The 17,619-nt window shown below is 45.3% G+C and overlaps 1 protein-coding gene across 1 annotated transcript; it reads right to left on the reverse strand.

Moving 5' to 3' along the window:
* Positions 1-688: 688 nt before the first annotated feature.
* Positions 689-12,712, reverse strand: LOC123753034 (alpha-2 adrenergic receptor). Its single transcript, XM_045735039.2, has 3 exons — positions 12,210-12,712; positions 3,911-4,049; positions 689-3,034 (listed from the first exon to the last, which is right to left on the reverse strand). Exons 1-3 carry the CDS (start codon positions 12,660-12,662, stop codon positions 2,739-2,741), a joined length of 888 nt encoding a protein of 295 aa, XP_045590995.2. The 5' UTR covers positions 12,663-12,712; the 3' UTR covers positions 689-2,738.
* Between the last annotated feature and the right edge of the window lie 4,907 nt (positions 12,713-17,619).

Consider the following 17,619-nt stretch of genomic DNA (forward strand, 5'->3'; position numbering starts at 1 on the left):
AGTTGCCGACTAGTGGTCTTTCATTTATCTTGGTTGTATATTGTGTTAGGCAGACTATTTCATATATATATATATATACACACACAGAGGTGTATTATGTTGGTGTGTGTATATCCTATAAGTATACTTATGTTCAGGACTAAATTATACTTGCTGGTGGGTCAGTAAGGTGTTGTGGTGGCCTTAATAACCCTTCAGAGATTAATAGGACTTAATAACCCTCCAGAGGTTGCTATAGGCCTTAAGTCCAATGTCAAAACACAGTTTGTCATTAGAACACCCCATGGAGGTCCTATATAATATACTGATTACGTTATATATATATATATATATATATATATATATATATATATATATATATATATATATATATATATATATATATATATATATATGACAATGTCAGACCACGGAGGAAAATGAAACAGGAATTTCCTTAAGTACTTTCGTATATTAAATACATCTTCAGAAGGAATGTTTCCTTCTGAAGATGTATTTAATATACGAAAGTACTTAAGGAAATTCCTGTTTCATTTTCCTCCGTGGTCTGACATTGTCACATTCTTAATCACGTGTTTATTTTCGTGATATACATATATATATATATATATATATATATATATATATATATATATATATATATATATATATATATATATATATAAATATATATATAATGTCTATGAAACTTAGTTTCGACTGAACAAAATATACATATCAATGTATTGAACAAAATGTTTACTTAAGTTCAAACATATTTCTGATGAAAACTATGAACTTACATTATAGAAGAACAGGTAAATTGACTATTCCAAGTTATATTTGGAAATTAGGGCCAATATGTATAGATTAGTATACATACAGGCCCACCTGACACTATATGACACCAGTTGACAACTTCCCTCCACTTGACACTATATGACACCAGTTGACAACTTCCCTCCACTTGACACTATATGACACCAGTTGACAACTTCCCTCCACTTGACACAACATGACACCAGCTGACAACATATCCCTCCACTTGACACAACATGACACCAGCTGACAACATACCCCTCCACTTGACACAACATGACACCAGCTGACAACATATCCCTCCACTTGACACAACATGACACCAGCTGATCCAACATGCCAGAGAAGCACATAATGTAATCACTATAACGAGGTTGTCAAGAACGTAAATCGTAAAAGATAAATTGTTTACGTAAATAATGTAAAAAAAAGTAAAACAAAAAACCGTAAACCGTTTTCTGTCAAACGTAACAATGTTCATTCTAATAATTATGTTAAATAACTTCATTAAATTACTATAAAATGTTTAAGAATAATACGTTAATTATCATAAAGATACAACGAAATACAATGATACATCAGTTGTATGATACAGCCTGTTATTCCAAGTATGTCATAAATCATGGCATCGACATGTGGCAACACCGCCGTGACGTCATGAATGCCAAGGTACAATAATTTCATTTATATTCTTTATAAATTCCTGACATTCCAGGTGGGAATTCCAGCACACAGTGGCTGGATTTCCAGATTCCTGGGACAAGGCCTCATGCATATTCTGCTTTTATTACCGATATATTGTCTTAATATATTTTTATATTAATTGCAATCGCGGGACACGATTTGAATACGATAATTCAAACGTTTGTGTACGATAATTGATATATTCGTGTACGATAACATATATTCTTATGTACGAAATTTTTAATCGTTGACTCCAAATGTGTTTAAATCATTGAGAATGATAAATTAAACCGTTTTGAACGATGTTCTTATATATTATAGGTAATTATGTGACTTATATTCGTTAAAATCTGTGATTAGTTCACAGATGTTCGTCTGTGAATATCTGAATTAGTTCGTTCCTGGAATACGAAGATTTAAAGCATCGAATGTATAAGGGGGTTTGATACCATACTAAGAGATACCAACTATACGCTACAGGTGATTGGCTGGCGTTATGGTCACGTGATTACGGTGTTGCCGTCACTATGAACCAGTGTTGCCGTCATCGTAACACAACGCCAGTCAAACTATTGCTAAAAAAAAAATCACAGCGAATCTAAACACTTAATAACGGTTTATCACTTGTTTCAACAACTTCCTACACCGCGCGCTTGAAAAATCTACGCCCCGCCCACCAATATCGGTGATTGGCTGGGAGTGTTGGATGGACCTCATTAGCTCCGCCCATTAACTCTCGCAGCCAACCACCTCGTCTCCTTTATTGTTTAGGGGCGGGGCTAAGGGGTCTCAAGGGCATTAAACACAGGTACTGGGCACCCCCTTCTTAAGGGGTCGTAGAAACTATCGTTACAGATCTATAAACATTTGGTCAAAAACACCCATTAGACTAGAAATAACTATTAAACTATATCTTGTCTTAGATATCTAACCTCTGTGAGCTATGCACATACGTTAATCAGGTCGCCCTGTTTATATATATATATATATTCTATAGTATTTAGACTTGTATAAAACATTGTTTCTAACCGCTAAAATATCTAACTTCAAATTTTTTTGATTTTGATCACATCCCAACACACACACACCCTCACCTGTTGATTGATGGTTGAGAGGCGGGACCAAAGAGCCAGAGCTCAACCCCGGCAAACACAACCAGGTGAGTACACACACACACACACCCACACACACACACACACACACACACACACCCACACACACAGGAGCCGAACCAAAGCATACAAATGTACACACCCTTAATAGTCAACCGCTCCAATTTTAGCCACCTTGTCGACTGTGGTCATCTCAATGTGGCAGTATTCAGAGCTGAAAGCCGAGCGAGGCGGGACTTCAGAAGACGGCGTGTCGTGCGACCCAGTGAACCCCGCACAACACTGTAAAAGTCTCCTCCCGCGTCCGCAACACAGACGCGAAGTCCTCCGCAGGGTGACGCAGCTGAAGCCATAGTGAGCCAGGGTCTTACGGAAGGCCTTCCTAAAGTCGCGATTGAAGTAGGCGTAGATGATGGGATTGAGCGTAGAGTTGAAGTACCCTGCAGGAGGAAGGTTGACGGTCATAGGGGGGTTGATATGGACGGATTTGTATAGGATTGATACTGGGGATGTGACTGACATGGACCTTAATAGGAATAACTGGGGAACGAGATGGGGTTTACGTTTGCTCAGACAACATGACACTGACACGAGGCAAGTTATTTTTACTGCATGCAGTTAGGCTGTCATGCTTGTATCGGTCATGACGGCAGGTAGCAGATACCTCGACAAAGTTGTCATGAATTAAATACGAGGTTACCACCGTGCTGACGTCGTTGTTGCATGACAGAGCTGTCATGCGCATGACAGGCAGTTGTCATGGGGAGCCAGAAGAATGTGGAGGTCGATGCAACACATTCACAAAATATGTGCAATATGTGTGTGTCGAGAAATATGCTATTTTGATTAATATGAAATGCTAATTACATTTAAAGTTGTGTGTCAAATTGGCTTGAACAACTGATGACCAGACCACACACTAGAAGGTGAAGGGACGACGACATTTCGGTCCGTCGTGGACCATTTCTCAAGTCACAATCGACTTGAGAATGGTCCAGGACGGACCTTATTTAGTCCGTTGCACATATTTACAACACAGACTGAAACTGTTCTTTCTGGCATCTCTAAGACTTACCATTGTTGTCAGTTTCCAAACATGTCCTCTCAAGCTGGTCTTTAATGTGAGCCTTACTTCTATATCTACTTCTATATCTACTTCAATCCTCTTACTATATTGTACATGTGTGGGTTTGTAATTACTTAAGTATAGTTACCTAAGTATAGTTACAGGATGAGAGCTACGCTCGTGGTGTCCCGTCTTCCCAGCACTCTTGGTCGTATAACACTTTGCTGTGTGTGTGTGTAGAAGGACTCACCTATCCAGAAGAGGATGGTGACGATGGCGTTGGGGACAGCGCAGGCCTGACCGCAGAGCGCCGAGACCAGGTACCAAGTGAAGAAGGGTAGCCAACACAGTAGGAACACTGATACTATGATCCCCAGGGTCTTGGCCGCCTGCCGGAGTGTCAGGGAGAGTTAGATGATAGGAGAGAAGCAGGGAGGGTGAGAGGCAGGGAGGGTGAGAGGCAGGGAGGGTGAGAGGCAGGGAGGGTGAGAGGCAGGGAGGGTGAGAGGCAGGGAGGGTGAGAGGCAGGGAGGGTGAGAGGCAGGGAGGGTGAGAGGCAGGGAGGGTGAGAGGCAGGGAGGGTGAGAGGCAGGGAGGGTGAGAGGCAGGGAGGGTGAGAGGCAGGGAGGGTGAGAAGCAGGGAGGGTGAGAGGCAGGGAGGGTGAGAGGCAGGGAGGGTGAGAGGCAGGGAGGGTGAGAGGCAGGGAGGGTGAGAGGCAGGGAGGGTGAGAGGCAGGGAGGGTGAGAGGCAGGGAGGGTGAGAAGCAGGGAGGGTGAGAGACAGGGAGGGTGAGAGGCAGGGAGGGTGAGAGGCAGGGAGGGTGAGAGGCAGGGAGGGTGAGAGGCAGGGAGGGTGAGAGGCAGGGAGGGTGAGAAGCAGGGAGGGTGAGAGGCAGGGAGGGTGAGAGGCAGGGAGGGTGAGAGGCAGGGAGGGTGAGAAGCAGGGAGGGTGAGAGACAGGGAGGGTGAGAGGCAGGGAGGGTGAGAGGCAGGGAGGGTGAGAGGCAGGGAGGGTGAGAGGCAGGGTGGGTGAGAGGCAGGGTGGGTGAGAGACAGGGAGGGTGAGAGGCAGGGAGGGTGAGAGGCAGGGTGGGTGAGAGGCAGGGTGGGTGAGAGGCAGGGTGGGTGAGAGGCAGGGTTGGTGAGAGGCAGGGAGGGTGAGAGGCAGGGAGGGTGAGAGGCAGGGTGGGTGAGAGGCAGGGTGGGTGAGAGGCAGGGTGGGTGAGAGGCAGGGTGGGTGAGAGACAGGGTGGGTGAGAGGCAGGGAGGGGTGAGAGGCAGGGAGGGTGAGAGACAGGGCGGGTGAGAGGCAGGGAGGGTGAGAAGCAGGGAGGGTGAGAGACAGGGAGGGTGAGAGGCAGGGAGGGTGAGAGGCAGGGAGGGGTGAGAGGCAGGGAGGGTGAGAGGCAGGGAGGGTGAGAGGCAGGGAGGGTGAGAGGCAGGGAGGGTGAGAGGCAGGGAGGGTGAGAGGCAGGGAGGGGTGAGAGGCAGGGAGGGTGAGAGGCAGGGAGGGTGAGAGGCAGGGAGGGTGAGAGGCAGGGAGGGTGAGAGGCAGGGAGGGTGAGAGGCAGGGAGGGTGAGAGGCAGGGAGGGTGAGAGACAGGGTGGGTGAGAGGCAGGGAGGGTGAGAGGCAGGGAGGGTGAGAGGCAGAGAAGACACAGAAAGGGGGTAAAGTCTGTGGGAAGGGAGGGGAAAGAGTGGGACAGTAAAGACTGTAACAGCCAATCACCAACCAACCCTCACCTTTCCCAGACCCATATAAACAAACTTAGGCCTAACATACCCAACCCAATGCCTATGGTAGGCCTATGAGAGGTTATCGCTTATAATAATGTGCTCCATTATCTGCCACTCTACACAACCATTAATACAAAATATATATACTTCTGTTTTGTACACTTACTCCTTATAGTCTTAATATGTACTATCTTTCTGGTGGATACGGATATCTGTACTATCTTTCTGGTGGATACGGTGAAAGTAATGACTGTTGGTCCATGAACAAGCACTCTGTGGTTACAAAGTTCATGTTGTATAGTGCAAGCAAACGATTGCCTCGGACTAGAGCAACCCGTTCTCGCACTTTCTTATAGTCAATATTGACTTATTAAATACGTGCATATGTGACATACTAAACATACTAGTTTACCTTGAAAAGCTTCATAGAAAACACCGACCTTACCTAACCTTCTTAGTATGTTAAGATAAGCATCTTATTGCTTCTTAATTACAATGATTACTTAACTTATACCTATAATAGGTTACATATACCTATACCTAAAAACGGAAACCACGTACAAAACTCAGGCAAATCATAACATAGAACGAAAAGGCAATGTAAAGGATCTGGGTGTACTCATGTCGGAAGACCTTACCTTTAAAGAACACAATAAAGTAGCCGTCACAACTGCAAGAAAAATGACAGGTTGGATAACAAGAACTTTTCACACTAGAGATGCTATACCAATGATGATACTTTTCAAAACGCTTGTGCTCTCTAGAGTGGAGTACTGCTGCACAATGACAGCCCCTTTCAAAGCTGGAGAAATTGCTGACCTGGAGAGCGTGCAGAGATCCTCTACTGCTAGAATCCACTCAGTGAAACATCTAAACTATTGGGACCGACTAAAGAGCCTAAAACTGTACTCCCTTGAGCGCAAGCGGGAGAGGTACATAATAATTTACACGTGGAAAATATTAGAGGGGCTGGTCCCAAACCTGCACACAGAAATAATATCACATGAGACCAGAAGACATGGCAGGATGTGCAGAATACCCCCGTTGAAAAACAGAGGTGCAACTGGTACTCTGAGAGAGACCTCTATCAACATCAGAGGTCCGAGACTGTTCAACACGCTTCCACTACACATAAGGGGCATAACTGGCCGACCCCTCACAGTGTTCAAGAGAGAACTGGATAAGCACCTCCAAAGGATACCTGATCAACCAGGCTGTGACTCATACGTCAGGCTGCGAGCAGCCGCGTCCAACAGCCTGGTTGATCAGTCCGGCAACCAGGAGGCCAGGTCGACGACCGGGCCGCGGGGACGCTAAGCCCCGGAAGCACCTCAAGGTAAGTTGACCAGACCACACACTAGAAATTGAAGGGACGACGACGTTTCGGTCCGTCCTGGACCATTCTCATATCGACTTGAGAATGGTCCAGGACGGACCGAAACGTCGTCGTCCCTTCAATTTCTAGTGTGTGGTCTGGTCAACATACTTCAGCCACGTTATTGTGACTCATCGCCTGCACCTCAAGGTAACCTCAAGGTATACCTATAATAACCTATACCTATAATAGGTTAAGTAATAATTGCAATTACGAAGCAATAAAATGCTTATCTTAACATACTAAGAAGGTTAGGTAAGGTCGGTGTTTTCTATGAAGCTTTTCAAGGTAGACTAGTATGTCACATATGCACGTATTTAATAAGTCAATATTGACTATACGAAAGTGCGAGAACGGGTTGACTAGAGCCTTGGTTTCCGTGTGGCTGTGATGGTGAGTTTCTTCGGGTATCCGCCAGGGGGAGAGGCAGGACCCACGCTATCCTGCGTGTTCAGCCACCATGTGTTCATTGTAGTTGGGGACCCGTATGTTGCCCGGTTTCATCACCTATAGTAAGTGTTCAACACTCGACGCTGAGGACATGGAGTGACTGCAGCTCCTGGAGCACAACATGCTCCTTTGGTGGAGAGACGGAGGTGACGGCCAACTGAATCAATCTAGCTAGAGGGTCATAGGGGGAAATTGTTCGCGCGAGTATTGGAGGTTTGGTTAAGCCAAGATGTAACAACTTTATTACAAGTTGTAACAAGCGGAAAATAGAGACAGTTTCGGTTTGTGTTTCCAGGGTTCCCTTCACTATATCATGCTGCGTCTCCTGTGGCAGACACAAGTGTATACCTTGGTGGAGTTCTGACGGCGCCCATGTTGTCTGTAGCAACCGTCCAGCCTGGGAAAAAATCGCTGTTGGCAAACGTTTGAGTGTTTTATTTTATTTGGGAGGGCCAGTATGTTGGTGCGGCGGCCCTTGGAGGCCAGCTGTACAAATACACGCGAGAGTTGAGCCTTTGCCTCCACTACTCCTGTCAATATTCCTCTTCCTCAATATCAATATTCCTCAATAACCTAACCTAACCTTCCCCAATATCTGGAGGGTGTGTAAGATTGCGAGTGAATATGGATCAGATATAACACTTCTTCATGACATCCGGGCGAATCATTTTATCCAATATTAGTCGCCAATGAGCGAGGTTCGCGCTACTCTCCTGTTAGCTAGAGTTGTTATCTCTATCTTGCCTACAATATTTCGCCCTTGGACTTTGGTACTCACCTCTTACTAGGAAGCATCTAGGAAGCATGTTCCTCTGTGGGAATTAGCTTGGGCACAGAGCCATCTTGGTGCTATCTACCCCGGAATCACCTTATCTCTGCTTAAGGCGGCTGCTATTCGTGCTCGTCTCATCTTTCATAACCAGATTCTTTTTGGTATCTGAGTTCTACCCCTGTTCACACCGCAATTTTCACTCTTGGGTCTGTTCGACAGCCTGGTACTACGGCGAACAAACTGCTTACTCCGGAAAGTGACCTATCCCCCATGCCCTTCAGAATCTTACTACTGAAATAGGCCGGTGGGGAAACGGCTCTGATTACCCTGCGTATTTGGCCAGATGGGCTACAGTCATGGGCACTTGATGGAACAACGCCCTGCTCTTTAGTGTCCAACCTACACTGTCCTCTGGTCAGTGTAGACCAGGGGGGACTGTTCTTGCTTACGGCTCGGTCCTTCCTCAGTGTAGAATGTCCTGATTTTCAGGATGATTGTCACTCTTGCTTTGAGTCTGATTACTAATTGTTCTTAGAGGATGCTTAGATGCTTTGGATGTCCCTTGACTGAGGTGTTTTTTCTTGTCGTATGTGTCCAGTTTAGCGAAGAACCATGTCTTTCGAGGTGAACAAAATGCCTTTGGGTAAAGCACATCTCTCTCACTCCCTCTCTCTTACTCTCCCTCTTTCTCTCTCCCCCCTATCCCCGTCTCCCTCCCTCCCTCCCTCCCTCTCACACACACAAAACACAGGAGAGTCGCAATGCGTCTATCCCGCCTGACACGAGGCTCGGGGATTGCAAGTGTGGCGGTGGACTGCTCCCGCCCTAACATCCCCCCACCCCCACAAGGGGGTGTCGAACGTGTAGGAACGTGTAGCTCGGTGTAGGACCAGGAGACGGTGGGCGCCGGTCAGGTAGCGAATGGTGAACAGCTAAGACTTGTGTGTTGGATGATGATTCGGTTACAATCATTCTGGTGGTTAGTGGAGACCTACTAACCAGCACCCCTCCCCCCCCCAATCTCCCCAGCGCACCTGTACCTGTAACTACAGGTGTTCGTGCTGGAGAGGTTACAGGAGGTAATGATCAGTGAATTAGCAGAAGTCACTGCTAGCAAGTAGCACGGGCTCACCATAGCCCGTGCTACTTGAAACTGTTTGTTCCAAGTAGCGAATCTTTAACAACAACAACAACAGCAGAAGTCGCGCTTCATAAGTTTTAGAGATTTTTGGAGATGGTGTGAACTATGAAACACTGACTCATTGGCTTATATTGGACTCATTATGTCGTAATATTGGACTCATTAGGACGTCATATTGGACTTATTAGGAGGTAAGAGTGGACTCAATAGGACGTCATATTGGACTCATTATGTCGTAATATTGGACTTATTAGGACGTTATATTGAAGAGTTCAAGTGATTGGCTCTTTACTCTCAGCTCTTCGAAGGAAGACGAAGTTTAAGGGGGTTATCACTCTCTCTCTCTCTCTCTCTCTCTCTCTCTCTCTCTCTCTCTCTCTCTCTCTCTCTCTCTCTCTCTCTCTCTCTCTCTCTCTCTCTCTCCCTCTCTCTCTTTCTCTCTCTCCCCATCCAATCTTCACTTCCTCTTCATTTCTATCTCCCATCTTATCCCTTCCACTTCCTCCCCCACGGATGACCTCCCCTCCCACTGGCCTCTTCTCTCCCACGCCACATCTACCTTCGCCTTGGGGGGGGGGAGGGTGTTGACCAATGGTTGTGTTCTTTCATCGATTTCACGTCAACAGCTGCTGCATGTCTGACGAGTTCAGAGTGCCTCATGAGTGCGTGGGAGAGTGTGTGTGGGAGGGCGTGTGGGTGGGATGGAAGGGAAGGGGAAGGGGGGGGGGGGGTTGTGAGGGAGGGAAGTAGGCAAGAAGGGAATAGTGAAGAATGGGAGAGAGACAGAAGAGGCGATAAACGGAGAGAGAGAGAGAGAGAGAGAGAGAGAGAGAGAGAGAGAGAGAGAGAGAGAGAGAGAGAGAGAGAGAGAGAGAGAGAGAGAGAGAGAGAGAGAGAGAGAGAGAGAGAGAGAGAGAGAGACATATAGTCAATCAAATGTTGAATAGAATGCAAGATTGAGATAATATTTTCTTATTCATGACGTATGAGTAACACTCATCAATTAAGAGGCGAGATGGTCGACTACCGAGTGGGAAAGTCGCGCAAAAGAGTCACTCAAGCGGGAATGAATGAAGTCTTCATTCACCGGATATTCATTCGCGTGGAAGAAGAAAAATAAAACTGGGTAATAGACCTGTGTGTTTTACTGCGTCTCCTTCCTGACTCCACCTAAAAACCTAATTAAGGTGATTAGACTCCTTTAATCACCCTTGTCTTGACCTAATCACACGCTATCTTGTATCATGTATACACCGAGGAAATTAAAATCGATAGGCCATCTTTTTGTTTGTAATTAACAATAGCTAAGCCGGATATATGTATATATCTTACATATAACAATGTGTAAGACGGATACACATGCTAGCTTGTATCATGTATACACCGAGGAAATTAAAATCGATAGGCCATCTTTTTGTTTGTAATTAACAATAGCTAAGCCGGATATATGTATATATATTACACATAACAGTATGTAAGACGGATATAAACGTCTCCAAGACGCTAAACATGGCTGATGTGAGACAGGCACAGCGGTTCAGCCTCCCTGTCAAGAGACGGGTTACAGGAAACACAGACCGGAGGGCCGGTATTACGGATCAGAGCCGGACATGCTTTGCATATCCGGCTCTCATTAGCGGACCCTCTCATTAGGGCCGGGTCCATGAGCTGCACCCTAACCAGGGAGCTTAACAAGGGGCCCTCCTTGTTAGAGAGAGGCCTTGATGAGTACGTGTCTCACTCCAAACTGTTCCTCACTCCAAACTGTTCCTCACTCCAAACTGTTCCTCACTCCAAACTCCTCTCACTCCAAACTGTTCCTCACTCCAAACTGTTCCTTCACTCCAAACTCCTCTCACTCCAAACTGTCCCTCACTCCAAACTGTTCTTCACTCCAAACTGTTCCTCACTCCAAACTGTCCCTCACTCCAAACTGTCCCTCACTCCAAACTGTCCCTCACTCCAAACTGTCCCTCACTCCAAACTGTCCCTCACTCCAAACTGTCCCTCACTCCAAACTGTCCATCCTATGATTGACCTCAAAGCCACAATCATCAATTTTTCACGAGCTGGGTATTAAAAAAAGGTATTTTCTCAAATGTTAATATCATTATATACTAGAATGTGTCGAATAGTTAGGCCAAAGTTAGGTAGTTAGGTTCTGTTGGCGATTATTCGGATTTGCAGTACGTGGATAAGGGCGATCAGAAAGGTGCAATTCGAACAGTCAGCGAGGCGCTGTTCGGAATGTGTGTGTGTGTTCGATTATCAGTTGTGAAGAGGCGAGTTAAGAGATTTTATTTATAAATAAGGGGGTGATTGATGGGTGGATAATGCTCAGTTATTCAGGCTATATTATCCTCTCCCCCCCCACCATTAACCACCCCTCCACACCATTAACCACCCCTCCCCCAACCATTAACCACCCCTCCCCCCACACCATTAACCACCCCTCCCCCCACACCATTAACCACCCCTCCCCCCCACCATTAACTACCCCCCCCTACCATTAACCACCCCTCCCCACCATTAACCACCCCTCCCCCAACCATTAACCACCCCTCCCCCAACCATTAACCACCCCTCCCCCCACACCATTAACCACCCCTCCCCCAACCATTAACCACCCCTCCCCCCACCATTAACCACCCCTCCCCCCACCATTAACCACCCCTCCCCCCCACCATTAACCACCCCTCCCCCCCCACCCCCCACCATTAACCACCCCTCCCCCACCATTAACCATCCCTCCCCCAACCATTAACCACCCCTCCCCCCACCATTAACCACCCCTCCCCCAACCATTAACCACCCCTCCCCCAACCATTAACCACCCCTCCACCCACCATTAACCACCCCTCCCCCCACACCATTAACCACCCCCCCCTACCATTAACCCCCCCTACCATTAACCACCCCCCTACCATTAACCACCCCCCCTACCATTAACCACCCCCTACCATTAACCACCCCCCCAACCATTAACCCCCCCCTACCATTAACCACCCCCCCAACCATTAACCACCCCCCCCTACCATTAACCATCCCTCCCCCCCTACCATTAACCACCTACCTTCCTCTCCCTCTTCATCTTGTGTAGCGACGCCTGCTTCTTCTTCGCCTCCCCTGCTGTAGTAACACTCATGATGGCGTCTGGACCCACGCCCGTCGAGCTCTTCCTCACGCCCACGCCCATGAACCGCCTCTTGCCATCCAGCCGCCCACGCCTCGCCACGGGCGTGCTGCCAGGCGAGGGCGTGGGCGTGGAGTCATCACTGTGGGCCAAGTCCACACGAGTACCAACCGACTGATCCAGACACGCCTCGGGCACAGACCGCGGGGGCGGCTCGAACGCCGATACCCCGTTGCTGTGGATACCAGGGGCCGCCCCCGGCGGTGCCCCTGGCGTGGGGGGCGGTGCCCCTGGCGGTGATGGCGGCGGGGGAGGCTTGACGTGGCCAGCCACACCTGTCAAGGGCCCGCCGCTGGGGGCGTCGTCTGTGATCTTCACGCTCCCGCGCGTCATCCCGTTGATGTGCAGATGTTTGTTGAGTAACAGCGCCGCCACCGTCGACCTGAGGAACCACACGGGCCATCGTTACTGCATGTATATAGCTCTGTATGTATATACTATGCATGTATATACTCTATAATCTATATGTACAACTGTATATAAATATGTATGGTTGTGTAAAATATGTATGGCTTTGTGTATATATGTATGGCTCTGTGTAAATATGTATGGCTCTGTGTAAATATGTATGGCTTTGTGTAAATATGTATGGCTCTGTATATATATGTATGGCTCTGTAAATATGCTAAGCAATATAAAAATATGTATACTTGTATATGTATATATATGTACATGTATATGTAGAGAAGGATCCTTCTGAAGATGTATTAGTAAATATATATATATTTATATATATATAAATTATATATATATAAAATATATATATATATATATATATATATATATATATATAAATATATATATATATATATATATATATATATATATATATATATATATATATATATATATATATATATATTTTATTAAATATAACCGAAAAAGTAAGATTAATAATTCTAACACGAATTTTCTCAATCTTTCGTACATTATGCTTCACTGTTGGAGGTAAATCAAAAATCACTTCTCCAAAATTCATTTTTATTTCTAGTCTGACGCGACACGGGCGCGTTTCGTAAAACTTATTACATTTTCAAAGACTTCACAAATACACAACTGATTAGAACTTGCGTTTCCCTGATTTTATATCTACATTTGAGTGAGGTGGGAAGGGTGATGTGGCATTACATTTGAGTAAGGTGGGAAGGATGATGTGGCATTAGAGGATATTAATAGGGTATTAAAAGTATCAACACAAGACAGAACACGAAACAATGGATATTGAATAGAAGTGTTTGTAGAAAGCCTATTGGTCCATATTTCTTGATGCTTCTATATTGGAGCGGAGTCTTGAGGTGGGTAGAATATAGTTGTGCAATAATTGGCTGTTGATTGCTGGTGTTGACTTCTTGATGTGTAGTGCCTCGCAAACGTCGAGCCGCCTGCTATCGCTGTATCTATCGATGATTTCTGTGTTGTTTACTAGGATTTCTCTGGCGATGGTTTGGTTATGGGAAGAGATTATATGTTCCTTAATGGAGCCCTGTTGTTTATGCATCGTTAAACGCCTAGAAAGAGATGTTGTTGTCTTGCCTATATACTGGGTTTTTTGGAGCTTACAGTCCCCAAGTGGGCATTTGAAGGCATAGACGACGTTAGTCTCTTTTAAAGCGTTCTGTTTCGTGTCTGGAGAGTTTCTCATGAGTAGGCTGGCCGTTTTTCTGGTTTTACGGCCAGCCTACTCATGAGAAACTCTCCAGACACGAAACAGAACGCTTTAAAAGAGACTAACGTCGTCTATGCCTTCAAATGCCCACTTGGGGACTGTAAGCTCCAAAAAACCCAGTATATAGGCAAGACAACAACATCTCTTTCTAGGCGTTTAACGATGCATAAACAACAGGGCTCCATTAAGGAACATATAATCTCTTCCCATAACCAAACCATCGCCAGAGAAATCCTAGTAAACAACACAGAAATCATCGATAGATACAGCGATAGCAGGCGGCTCGACGTTTGCGAGGCACTACACATCAAGAAGTCAACACCAGCAATCAACAGCCAATTATTGCACAACTATATTCTACCCACCTCAAGACTCCGCTCCAATATAGAAGCATCAAGAAATATGGACCAATAGGCTTTCTACAAACACTTCTATTCAATATCCATTGTTTCGTGTTCTGTCTTGTGTTGATACTTTTAATACCCTATTAATATCCTCTAATGCCACATCATCCTTCCCACCTTACTCAAATGTAATGCCACATCACCCTTCCCACCTCACTCAAATGTAGATATAAAATCAGGGAAACGCAAGTTCTAATCAGTTGTGTATTTGTGAAGTCTTTGAAAATGTAATAAGTTTTACGAAACGCGCCCGTGTCGCGTCAGACTAGAAATAAAAATGAATTTTGGAGAAGTGATTTTTGATTTACCTCCAACAGTGAAGCATAATGTACGAAAGATTGAGAAAATTCGTGTTAGAATTATTAATCTTACTTTTTCGGTCATATTTAATAAAATATGTCTACAGGAAAGACTGCTACCAAAATATACTAATATATATATATATATATATATATATATATATATATATATATATATGTATATCACGAATATAAACACGTGATTAAGAATGTGACAATGTCAGACCACGGAGGAAAATGAAACAGGAATTTCCTTAAGTACTTTCGTATATTAAATACATCTTCAGAAGGAATACATCTTCATTCCTTCTGAAGATGTATTTAATATACGAAAGTACTTAAGGAAATTCCTGTTTCATTTTCCTCCGAGGTCTGACATTGTCATATATATATATATATATATATATATATATATATATATATATATATATATATATATATATATATATATATATATATATATATATATATATCAGCTTCCAATCGTCGCCTCCATGGTAATTTAGTTTGTCGGGGACAGGAAGCCAGAGTGTATTCATACACGTTAGGCTTATATCGAGGAAATAATATATATCCATTTAGAAAGATAATTACAAATAAAATAATATATATATAACTCAGAATTATCTAGCTGTCAGAGAGTCGAGGTCAGACGCTTAGGGCTAGTCCCACACAAATTTTCAGAGAGAGAGAGAGAGAGAATATGCCATATATATATTTTTCCATTTATTATCGTCATTTCTCATCATTTTCATAGATTTATTCACACTGCTCCGTCTACTAATATTATAAAAAATAGATAATAAACCGAACGACCACAAAAATAACGAATGGGGTGGAGAGGAAAATATTAAAAAATATTCAGCCAATTTGACCTTACCGTTTCCCCGGTAGTTTGGGTCAGCCAATGGGGAAGCTAACAGCCCAATTTAGTGCATCACAATGGCCATTGCTCTCGTACTGGGCTTCAGCGCATTGTCAGGACTGACCTGTTTTGGGAAGGTAATTCCCATTCGATGATTGACGAGCCAGTGAGGTTTATATGGGTAAACCCTGATGCGAATTCTGGTTTACAGGGCTTTTATGTAACGGTTTACGTAATTTTACATTCAGATGCAATATTTGCAATGCTGCAAATGTTGTTTTTATTTTTCGTTATTGTCTTAAGAGCATTTACAGAACATGAGAGAGTTTTAGCCTTTATCTCAACTTAAAGGTCAATATTATTACTCTTAGGACATACTCTTGACCTACAAAGTAGTTACAAATAATGTATTATTTTGATTGTAAATTTAACATTCGGAGGAAAATAATACATATTTTGAAGCTTTTATAACTTAAAGTTAATTGTTTGGGACCAACTGAACTCCAGGTCTTGTATCTGATTACATATTAAACCCCCAGAGTGATTTCCAAGACCAAGAATACTCACCAAGGCTCTCTGACAGGTCAAAGGTCATCTTGATTTATTTTACTTAGGGCAGAAGACAGCTTTGTGGCCTCTTATAGCTAAAGGTCAATTTCCTAACCAGTTAATAATTCAATTGCCTTCGATCATGTCTATTTTCTATGATAAAGGTCACTTGGCAGCAACCGGTTAGGTCAATCATCAATTACCAATGACCTCGTATGCCTCCAGTCCTGTTCCAGAAACCATTTTAGGCCAAATGTCATCTCCAAACTGGCAGGAAGATCAGGGAGGTCGTTAACATGTCCTCACTGTTTCCTAGGCGATGAAGGAAGCAGTCCTCTCCCCATGGATATGTGGGGGACGGCCCCCCCTCCCTATGGCTGAGAGGGGAAACCCTCTCCCCATGGCTGAGAGGGGAAACCCTCTCCCCATGGCTGAGAGGGGAAGCCCTCTCCCCATGGCTGAGAGGGGAAGCCCCCTCCCCATGGCTGAGAGGGGAAGCCCTCTCCTCATGGCTGAGAGGGGAAGCCCTCTCCCCATGGCTGAGAGGGGAAGCCCCCTCCCCATGGCTGAGAGGGGAAGCCCTCTCCCCATGGCTGAGAGGGGAAGCCCTCTCCCCATGGCTGAGAGGGGAAGCCCTCTCCCTCATGATTGAGAGGGTTGGCCCTCTCTGGCGTGGCTGAGTGGGGAAGCCCTCGTCTCCATACGTGAGTGGGTCGAACCTATCTAACCGTTGCAGTGCTCCGAACAGACGCCAGAGAAGGGGAGTTGTGTGTGTGTGTGTGGAGGAAGAGAAGATGGGAAGAAGGAGGGTAAAGAATGACGGAGATGTGTTGAAAGTTGGCGCATTTTAGCACATAGCTTCATATTGTTCTCCTAGTGAGGCGTTCTTAAACACCTGCAGCCGTTCTCTCCCTTGACTTAACGTTCTCTCACCCCCTTCCACAACACCGCTTCACTGCGTCCGTATTTACCCCGGGATCCAGTCAGCCGGCGTCAACACACCTGGGAAACTATGGACAAAGTAGGAAATAATATGCCGCCAGCCCCAGTCACACACACACACCTGTCAGCCCAGTCTTTAATCTCTGACTGGCCCGCCTCTTGTGTCAGCGCGCTCCACAAGGGTGTGGGTGGGTGGGGGTAGGTGGGAGAGGGCGTGGGGGTGTGGGAGAGAGCGTGGGGGTGTGGGAGAGGGTGTGGGGGGTGTGTGGGTGGGGCTTCTTGTAGATTGGTCTTGGAAACCTAACTGTGGTTTGCTTGGGATTACATGTCGCGTCGGCTCCCTTATGCGTAGGTTGGATGGGGGAGGGTGTATAGGGGTGGGTTCTTGGGGGAATGGGGGGTAGACCTGTAAAAAAAAAAAAACTAGTCCCACATGCAAATCTCAAAGTTAAATCCAGACTGATAACGTTGAACAACGACGTTAACAGTAGTAAAATCCGTGTCAACACTCTATGGAAAATAAAACTTGCATTTCATATTTCATAGAAGTGGCTGGAATTCAGAA

This window comes from Procambarus clarkii, chromosome 59 (assembly GCF_040958095.1).
Source record: "Procambarus clarkii isolate CNS0578487 chromosome 59, FALCON_Pclarkii_2.0, whole genome shotgun sequence".
Lineage (NCBI taxonomy): Eukaryota > Metazoa > Arthropoda > Malacostraca > Decapoda > Cambaridae > Procambarus > Procambarus clarkii.